This window comes from Apium graveolens, chromosome 3 (genome assembly GCF_009905375.1).
Source record: "Apium graveolens cultivar Ventura chromosome 3, ASM990537v1, whole genome shotgun sequence".
NCBI classification, from domain to species: domain Eukaryota; kingdom Viridiplantae; phylum Streptophyta; class Magnoliopsida; order Apiales; family Apiaceae; genus Apium; species Apium graveolens.
The window spans coordinates 55,120,875-55,143,444 of NC_133649.1; the positions used below are offsets into that span (position 1 = coordinate 55,120,875).

The following is a 22,570-nucleotide window of genomic DNA, read 5'->3' on the forward strand; positions in this document are numbered from 1 at the left end:
AAGTTGTCAAAGCTGTATAATGTGACAAATGAATGTTAACTGTTTGAAATAGTATGAGACGTAAGTAGCACGTGAATGTTACAGGCATGTCTAGTTAATTTGTGTGGCCTTGCGTCCTTGTTTATTATGTAAATATGATGTTGTTCAGAATTTAATGTTGAATACTAATAGAAGAGCAATGAGTTATACTCCTGGTGATATTATTTGAGCTACTGGTCAAAAATGGTTTTGTGATGACGATTTTAGATATTCAATGGATCCAAATTTATGTTACTCAAGAGGTTCAGTAATCACGATGCATAGGGAGTGGGAATGGAGTGTAGGGTGTTTACAAATATGTGTAGCCCAATGTCAAGAACATGGAGTGCGAGTAACTAAACAGCACTCCATACACATGCAGCGAGACACCGCTCAACAACTGGAACTAGCTTTATTCCGTGCAAGAGAGGAAGAGATTCGAATGAGAATGCGTTTAAACCGGATGAATCTAGAAAGAAAATGTAGGGAGTTTGCTAAAGATGGTGACCATCACAGCGCAAGAATGTATCATCATTTCGCTACGAGTCCCGACTATATTTCTGATTTCTACTTGTTCGATGATGAGTAATATTTCTGAATATTGTATTTTGATAGTGTACTTTATTATTTTGAGCTTTTGAAATTATTATTTTATATTTCTGAATGATTTGACTACTCAGATAGTGTGTGGGTGTTTATGATAAATTTAGTATGAAGTACTGTACAAATGTAATGTGACGTAGTTGTTAGCATGCCCTATAAATGTCTTGGGCATTACAATTGAAAAGCATAAAATGGATAAGGGAAAAAAAGATCATCGTCAAGCACATCTAAGTCCATTTGGCGTCAGCTTAGTATCGCGGAATGTATCGATCGCAGAAAGAAAATGAAAGAAGATGAGAGTGGCAGAAAGAAGAAGAAATGCGTGAATCAAAACATTTTGGGCGGGATAAAAGCTGATAAAGAAAAGCTCCGAAAGGCTTACAATGATCGGTCCCTGTCGGAGGACGAACGCATCCGTCAGATCGATGAAGTGTATAAAAAATATGACAAAATGGAAATCAACCTGATTGAAAGAGAAGATAGTGAAATTGCATGGTATGTTGAAGGTCATCAGGCCTGGCGTGACGTTGGAGAAGATGCGGATGAAGAAGATGGTAAAGTTGTGGAGAGTGCAGGAACTGATGAGGATCAATATGTTGTAAACCTTGCATATTTTTAAGTTCTTTCTGATGTTTGTTGTATAATTTTAGTAACAATTTGAATGCCTAATTGGAATGTTTGTTTTGAATGGGATAAACCTAATAGGAGTTCCACATTTTGAAGCTCGAATGGACAATACAATAACCAACTTTTGCATGTAATGTTCGAAATAGCAAGATAGAAAACTTAGATTATACAAATGACAATGATGGTACAACATTTGAAATGAAGCTAAGAAAATGCAATGAAGCTAAGAAACGAGCAAGTAGAGGTTCACGTTGTTAAGTGTGGAGGCCCTGGGTATTTCTTGCTACGCTTGGTGTGACCTTCTTGGTTGCATACACTACATTTCTTTCCTGACCGCGGACCATCAATCTCCGTTCGGATCCGCACCGATTGCCCCTTATCTCCACATTTTTGCTTAAGTTTCTTCAATGATTCATCCGCTACTAACTTTCCATACCCCTGCCAAAGTGGGGGTAATTCATAGCTCCAGCATTCGAATGGTTGCAAGGGATAAATAATTGGCCGATACAAGTTCTCCATTGTCTGGTTTTTATGGAAATTTTCAATGAAATGATCCCAACTCAGTCCATGTCTTATACAACCAGCGATTGCGTGAGAGCACATCATGTGATGCGTCGCCCATTTTCCACACGTGCACGTACGGTCGTTGAGGTTGACGACATGGGTCTTACCTCCCTTTACCCTTCTCTTAGCAGTTGTGTATTGACGTGTAACTATTTTCAAGATACCACGTGCACGGTGAAAAGTAATAACCGTATGTCCAGTTGCCTTTATTTGAATTTTTGCTAACATGGCGGCTTAACGCGCACATAACTGTTGACCCTTGCACACCGTCATCTACTTTATTTCTTTGTGTGTCAATAATCGTGACCGCCTTGTAGAAGAGGTACTCCATCATCACTGTTACCGGAAGGAAACGAGCCCTTCTTATGTTTCCGTTGAAACCCTCAAGCATGTTGGTGGTCGTTTGACCATAGCGAACACCATTATCGTGGGAAAGTGTCTACCTCTCAACGGATATTCTTGCAAGATAGTCAAGGGCAGGGGGGAAATTTCACCAATCCTTATCATGTATGCCTCATGCTTGGAGACTTGTGTGGTTGTGTCAGCTTTCCACATCAATTTCTTTAGTTCACCGTTTGGGTGATTATGGCAGAAGTTGCTTCGGACATGTAGTAGACAGAACCTATGGATGCCTAATGGCTCAACAAATCTGTTTTGAGGGCTCTAACTGCGGAAATAATACTGGCTGCTCAATCAGAGATGATGCACACCCCGGTCTTTTGGCGACAAACACGTCTCCGAATACGTTGGAGAAACCAAGACCAGTTCTCGTACGTCTCCTCATCAACCAAACCATAACAAAGAGGAAAATGGTGGTTGTTTGAATCTACACACATGGCAACACGCAGCTTTCCCCTATATCTTCCCTTCAAGAAAGTCCCGTCTATTAAAATCACAGGACGTGCATGTTGCCACCCGTCCATCATTCCCTTCAAACACCAAAAGATTCGCTTGCAAACGGACGTGCCCCGTTCCTGAGCATGAGGCACGATATCGATCTCAACAATGGTTCCAGGATTTGTCTTCTTGATGGCTGCAAGAAACATGGGAAGAGCTTGATATGTTGTAGCCCAACTTCCATAGACTTCCTCAATGGCTATTTGTTTGCCTCGCCACGCTTTCTTGTACCCTACTATATGGTTGTGCTCGTTGTTGATAAGCGGGATAATGGTTTTAATGGGGATTTCTGGTGTATCTATCACCTGTTTCACATGTCATTGAGCAGTGTCAAAATATTTTCACCAAATATGTAGGGGAGTTAAATAGTTATGTATGTTAAATTGCTTACAAGTGGTTTGACAAGCTGCGAAACCATCCTTGCAGATAGCTTCTTGTGATCTTGCAACGGCTGATCAACCAAGCATCTGTGTTCCTCTCTATTCACATTTATCCTCCAGTAACCAGAATTATGCATAAAAGCAGCTCGCATCCTCCAGTTACAGCCCTCAGCCCGGCACTGAACAATGAGATGTTCTTTGTTACTCTTTGTCGTTTTATATGTACGATCAGTGGCAATATGAGCACGCTTGACTGCCAACAACAGGGTTGCTTTATCACGGTAACACTTTCCTTCACTCAGCTCCCCCTGATCGAGGTCTTCATCAACATACATATCATTAGGGCTATCTATTATTGGGGGGATATATTTCTCCGTGCGGAACCATGGAGCCCTTGGAACATGATGTTCTTCCCTAGGTGTTGGAAACACGGTAGAAATTTTTGTATTCCTCTCTACATGCCCTCCCCCTTCATCGCTGCCTGATGAATCTTCTTCCCCATCATCATCATGAAGGTGAAAATCATCCTCACTGGATGAATTATCTACAGTTTCATCTGCGACGAGGGCTAACCGCTTACCCGAACCTCTTCCCACAATATCTATATTACCTCCACCCTCTTCCTCATTTTCATAACTATTCCCCCCTCCGTACCCTCCACCATATTCACTACCCCCCCTCCATACCCTCCATCATATTGAATACCTCCTCCTACATACCCTCCACCTTATTGACTACTTTCCCTTCCATACCCTCCGCCATGTCCACTACCCTCCCCTCCATACCCTCCACCATATTGACTACTTTCCCTTCCATACCCTCCACCATATTGACTACTGCCTCCTACGTACCCTCCACCTTTTTCCGTGGTTTCACCTCTGTACTCTCCACCTCCAAAATGTAGATCTGACCATCCTTGGTTGACGTTACTCCCCTATGTTAATTGCGTTGGTTGTGACCCTAAATTCGGTTGGAAAGAGTACGGGTCATCAACAGCAACTTCATCTGTTTCGATGAACAAAGAAACATCTCCTTGGATGTTCAGCAACATGGCAGGGACATTTAACATACGGGTAACATCATCATCACATAATATTTCCATTTGATAAAAACCTTCAACTAAGTTATATTGACCAAGGTAATGATACTTTAAACTCAATTTCAAATTCCAATGATAAGAACTAATATTCATTAAATTGTATACAAGACATTTAAGCTCTTCAAAAGAGGTACAAAACCTAATAAACATCATCTTCTTGGAATCGATAGAGTAGTTGATATTAGTACCTTCTCGAATTACCACTCCACCCCAAAAAAACTTGATATTCACGCGGCCTTCCATTTTCCTGATTTACAGAAAATATATAACAAATGAGTAACAGAATTATATATATATATATAGACACACACATAAGTAAAAGAATGACATACCTTTTTGTATGAGTTGAAGAGAAGTATGTGATGAACATATGTGGTGCCTCAGGTCATGTATAAATAGTGGAACACGTATTATTGTGATTCATTGATTGTGTAAATAATTTCTGCATAAAGATATCTGATCCTATCCGTTTCAGATTTTAGATAAGATTGCAATGTAAGAAAAATCTAATTTTATTCAGATTTTAGATAAGATTGCTATGTAAGAAAAATCTACTTTTAGTCAGGTTTTTAGGATAGAAAGCAGAAGACTTTTAGGATATGAAGCAGAAGATAACGATATAAATACAAGCTTAGGAAATAAATTTATGAACTTCGTAAAAAAATTTAAATAATATTTTAGTAACTAATATTATATAAATTATATAAATTTATATATAATAAAGTAATATTACATAAATTTATGAATATAAAATAATATTATATAAATTTATGTTATGAATTAAATTTATATATAAAGTAATATTATATAAATTTATGAATACAAAATAATATAATATAAATTTATGAATTAAATTTATATATAAAGTAATATTATATAATTTTATGAAACGATATAAATACAAGTTTGTAAAATAAATTTATGAACTCCGTAAAAAGATTTAAATAAAATACGTAGTTTAAATAATTTATTAATAATAAAAATAAAATGAAATTTGTTACTAAGTAAAATATTCCAGTAACTAATATTATATAACATTTTTAATATTGTAATAATATGAATATAAAATAATATTCTATTAGTATAAAATAATATTATATATACTTTTGAACATAGGAATAATATAATTACATAATAATATTATATAAATTGATAAAATCAGCAATAATAGACATATAAATAATGAGTATAAAATAATAATATGTAATAATAATTATTAGTCAAGTATTATTAATAAGGAGAGATATAAAGAAGAAAGAAAGGATAAGAAAGAAAGAGAGAGTGGATAAGAAAGAAAGAGGGAGCTGTCGGAAGGAAGAAAGGCGGAGAAAACCTGATTGCAAGAGATCCCCGGAAGAACCGGCGTTCTCCGGTGGGAAGGACATGTTGGCCCCGGTGTTCCCCTATAAAACAGGCGTTCTCAGGTTCTCAGGTCTCTCTCTGCCTTATCTTAATTTTTGTTCAAATTTAATTATTTGCATATGCTTAATTATTTGCATCATGTTCGCATTGAATTATTTGCATATGGTTAAATAAATTTTATTTCTTCTGAAATAATTGCTTTTATTTAATTAGTTGCTTTGATTTAATAATTGTTTTGATTTATTTAGTTGATTAATTAGGTAATAATTGTTTTGATTTATTTTGTTGATTAATTAGGTAATAATTGCTTTGATTTATATTTAGTTATGTCTAAATATAGTTAATTAATTCATCGATTAAATTTATTTAATTCATAATGTGTCATTAAATAGTTAGTTGTAGTTAAGTAGTTATTTATATTCAATTATATGAATAGAAGATATTTATATAAATAGTTAGTTATAGTTAAGTAGTTATTTATATTCAATTATTTTAGAAGATATTTTAGAATCGGTTGGTTAATATTTTTTTTGGGCACTTAAATATGTAATAAGCGTTTGTTTAATTTAAAAACTATAAATTACCAATTATTTATAAGAATAATTGAAAACTCATCAAAAGTACATTTAAAGCTATGCATATATTCTTGACAAAAAAAAACTATTCATATATTATTAATAGAGATAAATTTTACTAGATTTAGTCATTTTAAATATAATATGAAAAAATAGTACTTCTAAGATTATCTTTATTAATAACAAAAAAAATTAATTTTAGACTTATTATGAGTTATAAAAATACATCAAATTAAAAATAACGTTTTCAAGTTGATAGCAATTTATGTCTTAGAGTAACTACGTTCCTTAAGGTGGTTCAGGTTTGGATATATGAGCATTGTACTGCCTTAGCTCCCAGACAGCGAGACCCTTATTTGATGCAGCATCCCCGTGCTCTCAGGTACGACTGTGCTTACACATTTATGACTCTTTGTTCATGTTCAAAAGTATTCCAACAAAGTCTCTAACATAATACATTTCTTGCTTAAGGTGGATGGTCCCATTGGATGGTACGACTGTGCAGACACATTCGTTACGCGGAATTCGTTATGACCTAGATACCATGTCTGAGGATTCCTTCAGGTGGAGGCCCTACGGTGATTCTGCGGTTGAGGCACGACACATCCCTGAGCTTGAGCTATCACTCATGAGTGCACCTTGCCCCCTCATTTACTTGACATGGGTGAAGTGGTGCTACACTGATAGGGTCACAACACAGTTTGGATACTTGCAGCAGGTCCCTACTGACTCTCCACTTAATGACCATGATTCTTTCCATAGGGGTGAAAGAGGCTGGCCTTTTAAGTTGACTAGGGTGCGTGAGCTTTGGGAGTCACGTCACACTGCCGTGCTTGGTCCACCATCTTACAGACGCACTCGCAAACCTATGTGCGCTGTTGACTATCCTGAGTGGTACGACAGAGTCACTAGACGTTTCATGATCAACCCCAGGATTTGGAGGGACTAGCAAGGATTCCCGGGGTCGCAGAGATACCTACCAGTGGGTGTAAGATTTCTCTTCTTAGATTAGTACCTCTTCATTTGTCACAGTTTTCGTTTATGTATACACATTTACATGTCATTCACATTTACATGTTGTCAATACAGGTTGAGGGGTTGTCCGCTGCCTACCACCAGATTCAGGAGTCCAGCGTGGCTGAGGATGATGATAATATGGATGAGGCGCTTCAGGGTATATATGGCACATTAGATGTCATGGGTTTCCCATATTTTCTACAGAGGCCCCCTCATCCACCTCCTGCCACCCCACGTACTAGCGGTGCTCATGCCCGTATGTCAGGTATTATATTTATTAATGTTACACCAGCTCCTCGGGATGGTTGAGAGCCTTGGCCTCGTCCATCAGGTGGAGAGGGTTCTTCGTTCTACACCTCCTCCGGCTCAGGTTGGGAGCATAGCTTTCAGGGACATGGACATACTGACCGTACCTGGGACCACTTTATTCAGGGAGAGGGAGATCCTCATACGTCTACTTGGGGTCACAGTTCATAGGTGCATGATGTTGGTGGGTCTTCTTGGGGGCAGAGCACTCAGAGTCATGATGCAGGTACATCTACTTTTGGCCACCCTTCTCAAGGCCACATCCCTTATGTCGGTGCATCTACTATGGGCCACACTACTCAGGCTTCTTATGCTGTTCCTAGTGCCTGGGCTACTGGATCCAGTTGGGGCCATTCTACTCAGACTCATTACGGTCATCTGCCCCAGGCTTTTCCACAGCCTACATACAGTTTCCCGCCCGAGACAGGTGGTTCGGGCTTTTTTTTTCCAGACCCCGCCTAGGGGCTTCGACCCCTGGTTAGTACGTGATTCCTCCGCACAGAGTCATGAGCAGGTGGGTGAGATGCATACACCCCCTATCATGCAGGATGCAGATGTGGAGGGTGAAAGTGAGGAGCAGGATGACGATGATGAGGAAGATGATCCTCCTATACAGCTCAGACAGCAGCCTCGTAGAGCAGTGAAAGGAAAGGGGAAGCTATGCCACACCGGCGGGAGGTTCTGTGGTTGATCAGTACTATTTCACATATTTGCAGACTTGTTATTTTTAGTTTCTCATGTTTTTATTACATATTCAGTTCAGAGTTATTTTTATTAGTTCTCGTCATTTTCAAACTTGTTATTTTTCTTACCCCACAATCTAGTCACTTCAATTCACGGTATTACATTTCAAGGTGTTTCGTAAGTAATATTCAAAACGTACATACTTACTTAAATAAATTAAAACCGTCACATTCTGCGATTAACGTTAAACGGATGAAACAAAATAAATAAACTAATACATGAACGAAAATATAATAAGTGAAATGGAAACACAATCACAACATGACCACCATCAATGCAATTACTTTAATTAATTTCATCTGCAAAAAATGATAACTCATATCAAATAGTTATACTTTTCTCTATATTTCATTAATATGATTTGACATCCACATGGCCCTTTTCAGTATTCCTCTTGCACAATTATTTAATTTGTTTGCATGTGCTTTCTACTATGTACTCACGGGAAAGGGTCTATAAATTATTGTCATATTTCACATGGGTGGCAGTAATGACACGTACATCAACAACACTAACAGCCTGTACATCTTCATTACTTTTATGTTCCACAACTGTTAGTCTTATTAACTTTTCTTTATCACCCAACTACTTACACTATATAAATTATACACCCTCACACATATTACATCCAAGCAGTACTACGATGTCATCGTCCAAAAATAAGAAGTGGTTGCTATTTGAAAGAGATGACGATTACCGTAGTCTTAGGGTAAGCGATCCAGTGGAGTACTTTGCTGGTGTACGCCGAGAATGGGCATTTCGATGTGAAGAATCTGAAAGCCTTACACATGATCTCATTGCGATGAGTGTAAGGGTCCCGCTTCGTTGTTCTCTATCCATATATCCTCGACCTCATGAAAATCTTCCTTGGTCTGAATTTAGGCGAAAAGTGGTTAAAGCCGTGACCCTTATTCGACGGGAAAATAACAGAATGTTGTTGCGTAGGAGTCGTTATTATATGTTCGAACTAGCACAAGATTCAGTTCGTGCTTCTGGTAGAGAGCTTACGGAAGCTGAACAACACAGACTATTACAGAATGAGGATTACATTTCTGATGATTACATGTCTGATGAACAAACTTGATAAGAATTATTGTCTTCTGATTTGAGTGGCCTTATTTTCATTTTTGGATTTATGCTTTCTAGCTCTATATTAGTCATATCTTTTTTTGTTGTAATATTATTATCATTAATAGGTGGGTGCTCATTTCAGTTTATTTTGGAATTACTGTTTCGTGTTAGTAAACAGTTGAAATCACATGCAAGCATTTTCAATAATTTGAGATAGACAGTAAAAAAGTTAAAGTGGAATGACACTTTCAAACAGTACATGACACGTCAAATCCTATACATGACATAAAGAGGAAAAAATAAGGCTTTGTATGTAGAGCCATTGCATGCACAGAGTTTCCCTGTCACTTTACAGCAGATAATGATTCCATAATTTTCAAAATAATGTAGGTGAGAGCAACAATGATAAGTCACTATCAAGTTTTAAATATGAATTATAATTGTATAGTATGTTTAGCACATGAACTGTCTTTCAAAGTACCTCATGTCTTCTTTACCAAATCACTTATAAATAGAGAGTTACAACCTCATGAAGTCACACTCGTCAAAAGTAATTATGTCTTCACTCCCAAATTTGGCTTATTGTTTTTGTGAAAAATTAGCTATTGTAGCGCACTACTGGAAGGGTAGTGACGCAGGAAGGCGATTTATCAAATGTCCCGACGGTGCTTGCATTTACGAATGTTGGATCGAAGAGCCGCTTGAACCCCGTGCAACATTTCTCATTGAAATTCTTAGGGAAGAAATTACCACACAGAATGTAGCCCACTCTGCAGAAATCCGTGAGTTGCAGTGTGAACTTGAGGAGTCAATAAGGGAATTGCAGAGAATAAAGGCGTTCATCGACTCCCATACGTGAAACATCAATGAAGATGATTATGACTCCGATGATAATGACTCTGATGATGCAGATAACTGATCCGATTCATATATTGTTGGCTCTTAATATTTGTATTATTGCATCGTACTCATTTTTATTCATATATCGTCTTATTATTCTGTATCGAACTACGCACAGTTTTTCAACTGTGTTTTATTTTGTAACTGATGTTATGTAATAGAATTTTAGTTTCAAGTCAAGTATTCATTATCAGCAAATTAGTTCACATCAAATATAAGGACTCGTCAACAACAAATATCCCCCATGATACACTATTCCATGAAACTAAAACATTACAAAACAAAATTTAAAATTAAAGTACAATTTGCGTACTACAAATAGGTTTACATCACTAGTCAACAGAAAAAAAATTAAACCAAAATAATTTTCTACGAATTAATTATGGAATTTGCTAAACATACCCGCACGTAACAATTGCACACTCGAGTACCTTGGCACCCTTTTCAAACCCAAAAAATTCATATATAAACTATATTTATTTAAGAACAAAAAATACGTACAAAAAATAGGTTGGCTTGCATGACTATCCAAGAAAAAAAACACCAAAACAATTTTTTAATAATTTTATATTAAGGCCCAAAAATAGGTATTCATTAAATATTTTCGTTGCCGACTACCAAGGTACCTTTTTTGAGGGCACAAAAAGTTATACATACACTTCTTTTTAAAAAAACAAAAATTACGTACTACAAATAGGCTTGCATGACTATCCAACAAAAAAAATTACACCAAAATAAATTTTTCCAATTTAATATGATGACTCAAAAATAGGTCTCCATTAAATATTTTCCTCTTACAAACACTTACAAACAATTCAACAAGTGTAATTCAATATGGGAGGAAAGAGAAAAAAGCAAAAATAAAATAAAATTACCCCAGAACGCCACTTCTTCTGGGCCTGGGGGGTTGAACCCCGGAGGAAGTGGCGTTCTGTGCCACTTTTGGAACATTTTGAATAGCTGTGCTAAAAAACTGAACTTTCAGTTCAAATGTGTCAAAAATGTCCGGGAGCCCCACAGGTGGCCGCCACTAATTTGATAGTATGTTTGATAAATTCTATGATCTTTTGCAACACTGTATATGTGTTACTATAGAGACCAAAGTATGTTGCTATTGCTATATATTGTAACAGGATTTGTTGTGTTGTAATAGAGTATCTGTTGTGTTGCTATAGATACTTATACTAACTAGTTACGAGTCAACATAACTCTGATGTTGCCTTAGCTCTTTTTGGGCCTTTAGCAACATTTTTTCGGGTATATAGCAACACAGTTTGGGTGTTATTTAAAGCAATCTACGGTGTAATGAAAAATATAAAGAATGTAGGTAAAAAGTCACGGTGTGATTCCTTAAATCCATAATATCATCTTCTTTGTTCTTATTTTTAGTTAACATTTCTCTCTTCACTTTTAATGATAATGTTATTTTTTAAAAATAAAATATCACATAAGGATCGAATATAAGGAAGTTGTTAGAGATGACATTAGCTAATTTCTTAAATTATTATGATTTATTATTTTATGTTAAATTTAGGGAATGAATTAAGGTATTTTAAGGATTGCTCTTATTTATCTATGATCCCTTAAATTTTAGTTTACCATAATATTTTAGAACAATCTTAGACTTGCTCTAACTATTATAATTTCTTTATGAAAGATAATTAAAACGATATTAGTGAGATAATATAAAGGCACTGTTTGGCATTAGTAGCTGTTTGAGTAAACTATTTTTTTTATCGTAGAAAAACCGTAACTGCTATCTTTTGGGTGCACACTGAGTAAATTATTTTGAGTACTATTTCGAATAAAACTGTTTAGTAAATAAATATTTAATTAATTTTTTGTATTATATATATCTACTTGAAAAAAAATCCTACAAGTATCTTTTTAAATTAGGTTTTTGAGACCTATTTCAAAAAATTAATTACCAAATAATAATATTAGATGTTTCATTTGATCAAAACTCTAATTTAATTCAAAAAATTTTTTTTATCAAAAAGTTAACTTTCAACCATGCCAATATCTTTTTTTTGTTCACTAAATTGATAAGCTAAAAAATGAAAAAATAAAATAAAATTAGTCACTCGTTTCATCCATATATCAAGTATATCATTAATATTTATTTTGACTCAATTTAATTATTAATTAAAAAATTGTATTCAATAAATAATATTTTTTTAATGGCTAGATAAATATAAAATATTAACTTTTTATAATTAAATTTATACAAAATTTTAAATTAGTAATTAAATTATCTCCAACTAAAAAATAATAATTTTAATAAATTTTAATGAAATATGTGATCAATTTGATATTTTACCGATTAAAAGAGGCTTTGTGGGGCAAGTGGAGCTTAAAATTGTGTAATAAACACAGATAAATAAATACAGACATATAGAGACTTGTGTATACAAAGAGAACTGTAAATCTATTCCTTACCCGTAGATCTCCACCACTCAAAGCAATGGACCCCTGGAGAATAGGATAGGCAGACTTCCAATTAAAGTAGACAAAATCATATGGGGTTTCACTAGTCATATGTAATGGACCATTGTGATAAAATCGGCATTTCCCAAAAGTCTTTTTTTATTTATTTTAATTTATTTCTAGCTGTCACCATTCATCAAAGTTAGGGATTACTATTAAAAGATTGGGTTTACAACTCAATGATGATTTCATGCCTCTACAATAATCATCCCTCAAGTATGTTTATGTGGAAAGTCAGAATATCTTATCATTTCTATATTTTCTTGATTATTTTTATGTATGTATATTTATATTACCTCAATTATTATATTTCAAGTTTGAAACTCCTTTAGTGGGGCATTCACTCAAAGCTATTCATGTGAGGTTGCCAAATTGTTTGGGATAGGGTCCCATTTCCAATTAAGTAAGAAAATGATAGAGGATATTCATGCATTCCTAATTTTTTTTATATGTGATAATTAGGCAAAAAGTAATATTGTTTGTATTATTGAGTGGTTTTAAAATCTTTTCTTGACAGCACATTTCTTATAAGAAAAGTAAAGTGCAATAATTTATATACTATCTTCTAAACTCTTATCTCTGTAGGTTGTATTAGATGTAATGTGAAGTTATATGTTTAATTACTCTACGAAACCTTGGTTTACATATTTTAATTAACAATGGCTGCGCACAGGAAATTACAAATATAGATATCTTATGGCATGCTTAATTACCTAATTTTAACCCAAAGAACAAAATGAAACGATAGACTAATGCACTATATAATAATAATATCCTTAATTTCACGTTATTTATATGTCACTTTTTGATTATTCTTAGTTATAAGCATCAACTAAAAATCTATTACTAATCACTGTTACTAATGATTTAATTATATTTTATAACATATATATATCAAATATGTCCTTTGATTATGCATCCAAAAAGAAAATGAGAATTGAAAAATATGTTCATGTATATAATATAAAAATTAAGAATATTCATATGTTCCCTTTCATAAGAAAAACCCTGTAAAAGCATAGTAATCAAATGAAATTTACAACAACAAAATGAGAAGAATAAATAAAAAATTACAATTATCAATATCGGGTTTATTAAAATAAACTAATTATAGGTTTCAAAAAATAAATTATTGTTCTTTGGCAATCCTCACCTTTTAGGCCTTTATGCCCCCAACCAACCCCAATTTTATTACCTTTTGAAAAATAATAAATAAAATTTTAAACAGAAAATTTTGTAACAACATGAAAAACATTACCACTAGTAATATCACCTTACAGCCCCACATGTGAAATAGTCGAGTATTTCAAAATTTCACCACCGTCCCCCACCTATCTTTTCCCCTGCCGGAGTTATCAGCTGCCTGCCCCCACAACCATTATTCTTTCCCGTTTCCGTTCATCCGTCCGTCCGATCATGCATGGCCCCCACCAAATTTTTCAGTCTTTAATAAACACTAATGATTTCAATGTCATGGCCCCTCTCCCCTCTCCATACATTCATGTCTCGTCTCACTCAACTGTTGTTTGATCCTGCTGCTGTTGATGCTGCTTGTTTGTCACTATCTCGTACCCAGCCCCGTCGTCTTCGTCGTCCTCGTCCTCGTAATCATCCTCGTTCATGTTGGCATCCTCTAAATCTTCATCTTTGTTTTGAGGGTGCTGCTTTTCTTGTGGCCATTGTTGCTCCGGTTGAGCCATTATAGTTAGTGGTGCTGCATTGATTGGACTTGAGTTGAATGAATGGTTTATAGTACTACCGATGATATTATCGGTTCTCGCTTTCTCTTTGTATAAGGCCTCCAGTTGATGGAAGTAAGGGCATGTCTTGGCATCTTCGGGTCTCTTCTTGTTGCTTTCTTTTACTTTCTTGTAGTACTTGTTGATGTTCTCCCACTTCTCTTTGCATCTCTTGGCGTTCCGATTGTACCCCATTTTCCTCATTGCTGATGATATCTCCTCCCATAATGGCCCTTTTGGCCCGTTTTCATGGTACTTTGTGTCTAGAGTGCTCCGGAGTTTGATCAATGCTTGAACCTCGGTTTTCGGCCATCTTGAAGGACTTGGAGACATTAAATTTGCATTTTCACTGCCTTCGTTATAGTTTGATGATTGTGCATTCATATCATCTATTCTTTTTATTGTCATCGTGGCTGGAGCTGGAGCCGGAGCAAGAGCTGGAGCTGGAACCGGAGCAAGAGCTGGAGCTGGAACCGGAGCTGTGACTATAACCGGGGTTGGTACTGGTGCTGGTTGTTGTGGTACTTGTACCGGAGGCTGTGGAGGAGGAGTTTGTAAATGAGAATGTACTTGATTTAGTATCGGTGGCACGGTGATGGGGTTGTTCGGAGAATTCTTCTGTTGTTGCTCAGTGATCTTCTGCAAAAATGAAATAACAGCTGCATCTTTAGCAGCAGCCATGGATCTTTCTTGAAGTAAAAGCTCATGTTCTCGATTCATTTTAGCCATTTCTTGAACTCTCCATGCTTCTTCTCGAGCCACTCGATCCCTCTCTCGTTTCTCCAATGTATCTAAAAACTTCTGCTGCAACTCATCTTGTTTTTGCATCACCTCACTCATCAACCTCCCAAAGAAATCCTCCCACTTCCTTTTTCTCTTCCCATATCTCTCCGGTTGTTCATCTGATGAAGTAGAAGAAGTTGAATTCGACAAAAAATCCATATTAGGATTATGAGTACTATAAGATGGAGGCAAATTCGAATGATTCCCAGTCGATTTATGAGTAGGATTGGTTGGATTTGTAACATTCTGGTGTGATGGAATATTCAAAAGATTGATGGGATGTATAGCATTGCTTGGAAAAACAGTAGATATAGGGCTAGGTGTGGATGAAACAGTCACATTTGTAACAACAGTAGGAGAATTACTAATATTTATAGTACTATTATTTCCCACCAGTGTTGCCGATGTGAATATTGTTTGATGAGCTGCACCTTGTGGCTTCATAACAGATGATAAGGTGGCTGAAGGGTTAGTATCAAGGGCTTCTAATTGCTCGAAAAACCGGTAGGTTTTGCCATCAGCTTTTGAATTCCGGCCATCTTTGGTTCTCTTGTGGTACTTGTAAACATTCTCGAATTTTTCTTTGCATTTCTTGGCACTTCGATGATATCCAAGCTCCAATAATTTCCTGAAAGCAACAAAACACAAATGATCAGTTAACTGGTTTCGATCCCATCTACAATTCATCAGTAAAACAAATTGTAGATTAATTAAACATAAAATAAGCATTAGAGTTGATTAACTGTAGTAATGAGGACAAGAGGAGAAATCTTGCAAAAAACAACCTGCAGGACAGAAAACTTGATGTTGGTTGTTAATGCCAAACTATAAAGACAAGCAATTCACTTAGCTAGCACATCTCAAAGCCTTAAATTGGATTAAAACATATTTAAAATTATTGAGAAATGATATGTAGTTTTTCAAAAAAAAAAAAACTAAGATATGTAGATGAAGATAAACAAAATTTGATTTGATGGGAGTGCCAAAATGATTTGAGAAAAGTAAAAATTAGCATCCCAAAATTATATGCTAAGGTACTGAATGAATGTAAATGATGAAAAGATGGAATATCTGAATTCAATGAAACTGATGTAACTTATTATTTTAAACACAGCTGGAAAATTAAAGTCACAAACATACTAAAATACTAATTATGTCTATTTGTAAATTAATCCAAAAAAGTTGAACTGCAATCTACAGATCTCAGCTAACTCCGCTTAAAAGCTGGAGAATTTAGGCGTGTTTTGTTGTAGTACGAGAATTAATACCTTGAGACTTCATCCCATAATGGGCCTTTAAGACTTGAATCTCTGAACGCAACATCCATATCAGACCTTATTTTCAAGAGAGCAATAGTTTCTTGTCTAGGCCACCGGCTTCCACCGGAATTTCTCTCACTATCTTCACTTCTTCCTTTCTCTTCCTCGTTTATTCCGCCACCGCTGCCACCACTACCACCACCACCCCCTTCATGTGCTTCTTGGGCAGCTACAGTGTCTTCACCGGAGCTACCTACAACAGTACCAGCCTGTTGTTGCTGCTGCTGCTGCAACATCATTAAGTGAAGAAACTAGAGGTAGAATTATATTAGAGCCTGAGAAAAAAATGAAAAAGGATAAAAAAATATATAAAAATGTATAAATGAGTATGTATGTATAAATGAGTTGGAGCAGTAGTATATATCAAGTTTTATCAAGGGAGGGGATGGTGAATTCTGTGGGGAGTTATATGAAGATGGAGCTGGATGGTGAAAATTATTTAATTTATTTCGGTGGGATCTGCCTGTCAATCTCACCCCCCCCCCCTCTGGATTTTATTAAATACAACTTTTTTATTTTTATTCTAGGATAAATATAACAATATTCTCTTTTTGCTACTTTTTTATTTGAATTTCATCAATTTTTCTATATTTGGAGAAATCATTTGCATTACTTTAATACAGTAAATTTATCAGAAATTAGAGATTATGAGATAAATAAAAGCTTATTCTCGGCGGATAACAGGGATAATAATAATCTATATTATTATTCGGTTATAATTGCGTAGCAAAAGTTCAAAGTTGCGACCACATGCAAGGTTTTGTTAGAAAGAACAACTTAAAATTACTTTAATTTTTCTGGAAAAAGAAAAGCAAAAAAAAAATAAAAGTGAAAAAAGTAAAAAACTAATAATAAAGGTGGGGAGGGAGGGGAGAGAGGAGATAGAGACGAATGTGATAGTAAGTTGGTTTTTGTCTGTCCAGCTAAATTTAGTTAAAAGCCGGCCCCTGTAGGTCACCCTTTGCTTTTTCTGCGTTTTTCATCTCTGTGCCGTTACTCTCCGTATTTATTTACCTTTTTGCCCTTCTATTTCATCATTAACTTATTTCTATCAAAACAAACTTTTTTGACACGTGTGATCTTTTCCCCAATTTTTTTTCTAAATGCTGATGTGTCACGTAATACATTGCAAACTTCCTAAATATATTATGGGATCTCAAATGCCCACAAATCAAAACCCGTCACATGTTAACCACGTCATTTAAAAAGTATTTGAGAAAGATTTTTGGGGAACCTAACACTACTCATATACAAATTACTACTCTCTCTGTCCCATTCATTTCTATACACCTTTCTTTTTAGGATATCCCATTCAATTCGATACATTCCAACACTTAACAAAAATTGTAAAAGTTTAAAATATAAAAATTAACTACACTCACTTATATCCACTACTTTCTTCAATTACACTAACTTTATACATTAAATATTAATTGGTCTCATCACTTTACCCACTTTTTTTACTTTTTTCTCGTAACGTTCCATTTTTTCTCAATCTCCGTGGCGAAGTGAAATGTATACATTATAGTGGGACGGAGGGAGTACTACTCTTTCCGTCCAATCGAATTATACACAGTATGGTTTGAGACACGGAGGTTAAAAAAATATAATTTAGTGAGAACAAATAAAAAAAAATTGGGTAATGTGATGGGATCAGTTAATACTATATACATAAAGCAAGAATAGTGGAGGAAAATAGTGGATATAAGTGAATGTGGTTAAATTTTATATTAACTTTACTATTTTTATAATGTATAAAGTTAAGATTGTCGTCCCTAAAAGAAAACTGTATAGAATTGAATGGGACAGGGGTACTGTTTTGAGGAAAATGTTGCATGCACGACATTGAGTAAACAATTATTCATAAAATGATACTCCATCCGTCCCACCCAATTCTGTACATGGTTCGACACGTATTTTAACACACTTATAAAACATAGTTTGTGACGCCCTCCAAACACGGGTCAGAAGTTTGGGGTTCACAACACACACACAATATATATATATATATATATATATATATATATATATATATATATATATTCCTGTTTATAAAATAATATATGCAATGATTTTACCTTACACAACCACGGATCGCAACAGGTTAAAGTAAGAACACAAGGCACAACCTTAATTACATTACAACGTACCAAATCCCAACTAGTTTAACTTATAACTGATAATAAAATATTGTTACAAACTTGCAAAACTCAAAACTAAAACATAACGCTTCTATTAGCTTGATCCAACTCAACATGGAATCCTAACTCGCACACTGGTCTGGGGATCTTTGCTACCAACGGTTTCTTTCTTAACTGGAAAAGAACATAAACAAATTCGCAAGAGTGGGCTAACTAGCTCAGCAAGTCACAATGACAGTACTGAGATTAAACAGTGATCAAATGAAATGACCTAAAGGGATCAATTTTCTTATTAAGCAATGATTAGAATTGGATATTCACTTTTAATTTTAAAAAACCAAGATTAGGCTGCTGATCAGTCACGCACTAACCCTGAGCAAGGCACACAGCTCTGCTCTATATACTGGATCCAAGACACACATTGGCCTAATATGACCACCAATCTGGTCTAACCACGAATTTGGTCCACATTTTAGAAAATCATCCAATTCTATAACAATTCAATATGTTAAGCAATGTAATTCAATAAAATTAAATCATAAACAACATTGATAAGATATTCATCTCAAAGTATAAGGTAATTCATGAATATCGCAAAAGTATATCAAAGTATGTATAAAGAATGGTTTCAAGCTTATAAAAGAATCAAGTAATGAAAGAAAAATGATTAATGGTTATACAAGGATTGGTTTTCTGATGTTACAGGGTATTCCAGAAAGTATGAGTGTTTATACGTTAAGCAAATCTGTTTCAGTGACTGGTATATGGTGTATATGTATTTGTGAAGTAGTATCGTATGCATATGGTTTAGTATCTAAGAATCCAAAAATCAATGGTTTATAAAGATTAAGGCTTACGATTCAAATAACAAATGATGTGATCAGGGTTTAGGGCTACGCAATTCAAAACACTTGCAATATGAAACAAGAACTACTCAAAATACTTACAACATATCACAAGAAAGGTCGGAAATACTTGCCTTATCTCGATTGACTTTCACTTCACTTGCACTCGTCTATCGATTTTATTCACTGATTACTTGTTTTCCCTTTCTATGCCTCGCTTCCTTTACTAGACATCATAAGTATTTATGAATACTCATTCTCATCTAATTCTAATCGTCACATAAACGTTATAAGCTTTTATCTACCCTTCGTTTCACCCAAATCCGACGTACGGGTCGAAAGTTATGACTAAAACCGTCAAACAATGAACACACAGGCATAACACACATTAAACAGATAACACATATTAAATAACAAGGTTCGAATACCCGAATCTGGATTTAAAATCATTTAATAATAATTATCGAGCCTTTAACATAATTTAGGAAAATTTTTTAAAAACTCGAAACTATTTTTCAGAATTTTTAAATCGAAATAGATAATTAAATCTAATTAAATAATAAATTAAAATTAATTAATAACTAATTAAATCAATCAAATAATTAACATTTAAATTAATTGACCAATTAAATAATTAAATATTAACTAAAATAATTAACAAAATAATTCAGATTTATTTTTGAATTAAAAATGAATTTTGGAATTAAAATGATTTTTTTTGGAATTTTTAAATAATAAAAATAATTTTCTGAAATTAAAATAAATAGATAATATGATTTTTTGAAAATTTTCAAAATAGGAATCCTATTTTTGCAAATTCTGGAAACTTCAGTGACCTGACTGTTTTTTCTTCAAAAGTTTAGGGGCCAAACTGTAATTTTACAGTCCCATCGCCAGAAAACACCATGTCTCGCCGGAGAAGGCGATTCCGGTACTGTTTGGTGCCCACAAACTCCAGAAACACTCTACTAATCACCAGGAATCTAACCATGCAATTAGAATTCACAGATAACCCCTGAGTTGGCCGGAAAAACTCATCGGACGACGAGTTCTTCGTTGCTCCGGTCAGATCGATTCCGATATCGTTTGTTCATAAAACCAACACCAATCGATTCCTTTTCACAAGATCTTTCTAATGGTATCAATTAACTTCACTAATAACCCCTAGATCAAAAGCGCCCAATTTCAATTGTAAACATTCAAACCGAATACAAACCCTAATTTCGATTTTAGATAATCAAACTCAATTTTGAACATGTTATTGAACTCCAAATCACTATTATGACATATCAAAATGATCAGGATTCAATTATCTACAACATGCAAGTATCAAATCACACAAACAACATCAAAATCAAATGTCATAATTTAATCCAATTTAATTCGAAAATAAAAAAATAATAGAAAAATACAGGATGATTATGCAGTGATATGGATTATGAAACTTGATTCTACACTTCAAGATATTCGTTTTGGATAATCAAACGCCAAAATCCGAGTTTGCTAACACATTCGATTCTTGGTTTGATTATGAAGAACACTATGAATTTTACTGATTTCTCTCGATAATTATAAGATTTTACTGATTATTTGTGTTTATCTGTACATAATAAGATACTGTATTGGCTATTTATATTTACGGAATATAGGTACCCATTGGATCATATCAGATATAAAAATAGAATACTTAATCGCTAAGTATTAGAAAAACTAATCCAATTCGGTATCGGTTTTAGGATAAATATCAAAACTGGGCTTTTTAAAATACAATCTTGGGCTCAGCGCTTTGGTTACACGAATTACGAGAAGATAATATAATAGTTTAATCAAAATATCCTGTATCTTGAAAATACGGGTTTTATCGGTTTACCGAAACGAAAATAGTATAGTAAAATTTGTACCGGAAATCGTACAGGTAAAACCGTACTCCGGATTGAAAAAGTCAAAACACGGAAAATGCTTGAAATTATCAAATTAGGCTAGTAATAAGTTTTTCCGAAACTTATTGGTAGTAAAAATCTAAAAATCGTTGAAGTTGGACGGCTCCCGATTATTCAAAATAATTAATAATTGATTTGAAAAATAATTAATTAAATTTATAAATTATTTATAAAATCATATAATGATATATAAATTGATAGAAAAATATCAAAATTATCTATACTTTATTTTATATATATATAAAATTTAAAATTCACAAATTCTATCACATATAAACACCAAACACAGATACCACTTAACATATAATTCATCAAAATGCTTATAATATTCACATAATATTCATTTAGTGACAAAATAATTACACGTTATATCCCGGATATTACATCGTTTCCTACATTTGTTTTGGAAAAAAATCTTCTAAATTAAAATATAATGTTCAAATTTTTATATAAAAATTTTAAAATAAATTACATAACTATATTTTATAATTGTCTTAAAATACGTGTCAAGCATGACAAAAACGTAAAGAAATGAGTGGGATGGAGTGTAACAGTCTGACTTTTCGGAATTTTAAATCTAAATCGAAACTAGGAAAAAATTCAAATTATTGTTCAAAAATCCTATTACAATGGTTACTATTACAAAATCACAGCTAACGAAATTCCAAAAGTCATTCTACTCCAATTCTAAGTCTTCGAACTCCAATGCTCTCGAACTCCAATGCTATCGAACTCCAATCTTCAACAAAACCTGGAATTATAAGTAATCAGCTGCACATCCTAACAAGAAACCAATCGATCCAACTAGTAGGCCAAGTTACACATACACATATAACAAAATACTATAATATATATAATATGACATACAAAACAAATACCTTCGATACATATTCTTATTGTTATTCAAAACACAATACACATACCACATAAACAATAATAATGTTAGAAGGAAACACAACACAAATATTCGAGATTCAATTCTCCCAATACGGAGTACACACACAACTATATATTTGACGTGAAAAACACATGTCCCAATTTATATTATTAATCAAAAAAATTATCAATAATACGTCAATAACACCTCAATAGTGTCTCAAACTGATACTTGAGCCAACAATGCTCAAGCATCCCCCGAACGAAACCTAAGGTG

At 34.2% G+C, this 22,570-nt stretch overlaps 2 protein-coding genes across 2 annotated transcripts; both read right to left on the minus strand.

Annotated features, from left to right (window-relative positions):
* Positions 1-1,494: 1,494 nt before the first annotated feature.
* LOC141714231 (uncharacterized) lies at positions 1,495-2,040 on the minus strand. Its single transcript, XM_074517763.1, has one exon. It carries the CDS (start codon positions 2,038-2,040, stop codon positions 1,495-1,497), a length of 546 nt encoding a protein of 181 aa, XP_074373864.1.
* Positions 2,041-13,587: 11,547 nt separating this feature from the next.
* On the minus strand, positions 13,588-16,907 carry LOC141712299 (trihelix transcription factor DF1-like). Its single transcript, XM_074515179.1, has 2 exons — positions 16,441-16,907; positions 13,588-15,800 (listed from the first exon to the last, which is right to left on the minus strand). Exons 1-2 carry the CDS (start codon positions 16,728-16,730, stop codon positions 14,162-14,164), a joined length of 1,929 nt encoding a protein of 642 aa, XP_074371280.1. The 5' UTR covers positions 16,731-16,907; the 3' UTR covers positions 13,588-14,161.
* Between the last annotated feature and the right edge of the window lie 5,663 nt (positions 16,908-22,570).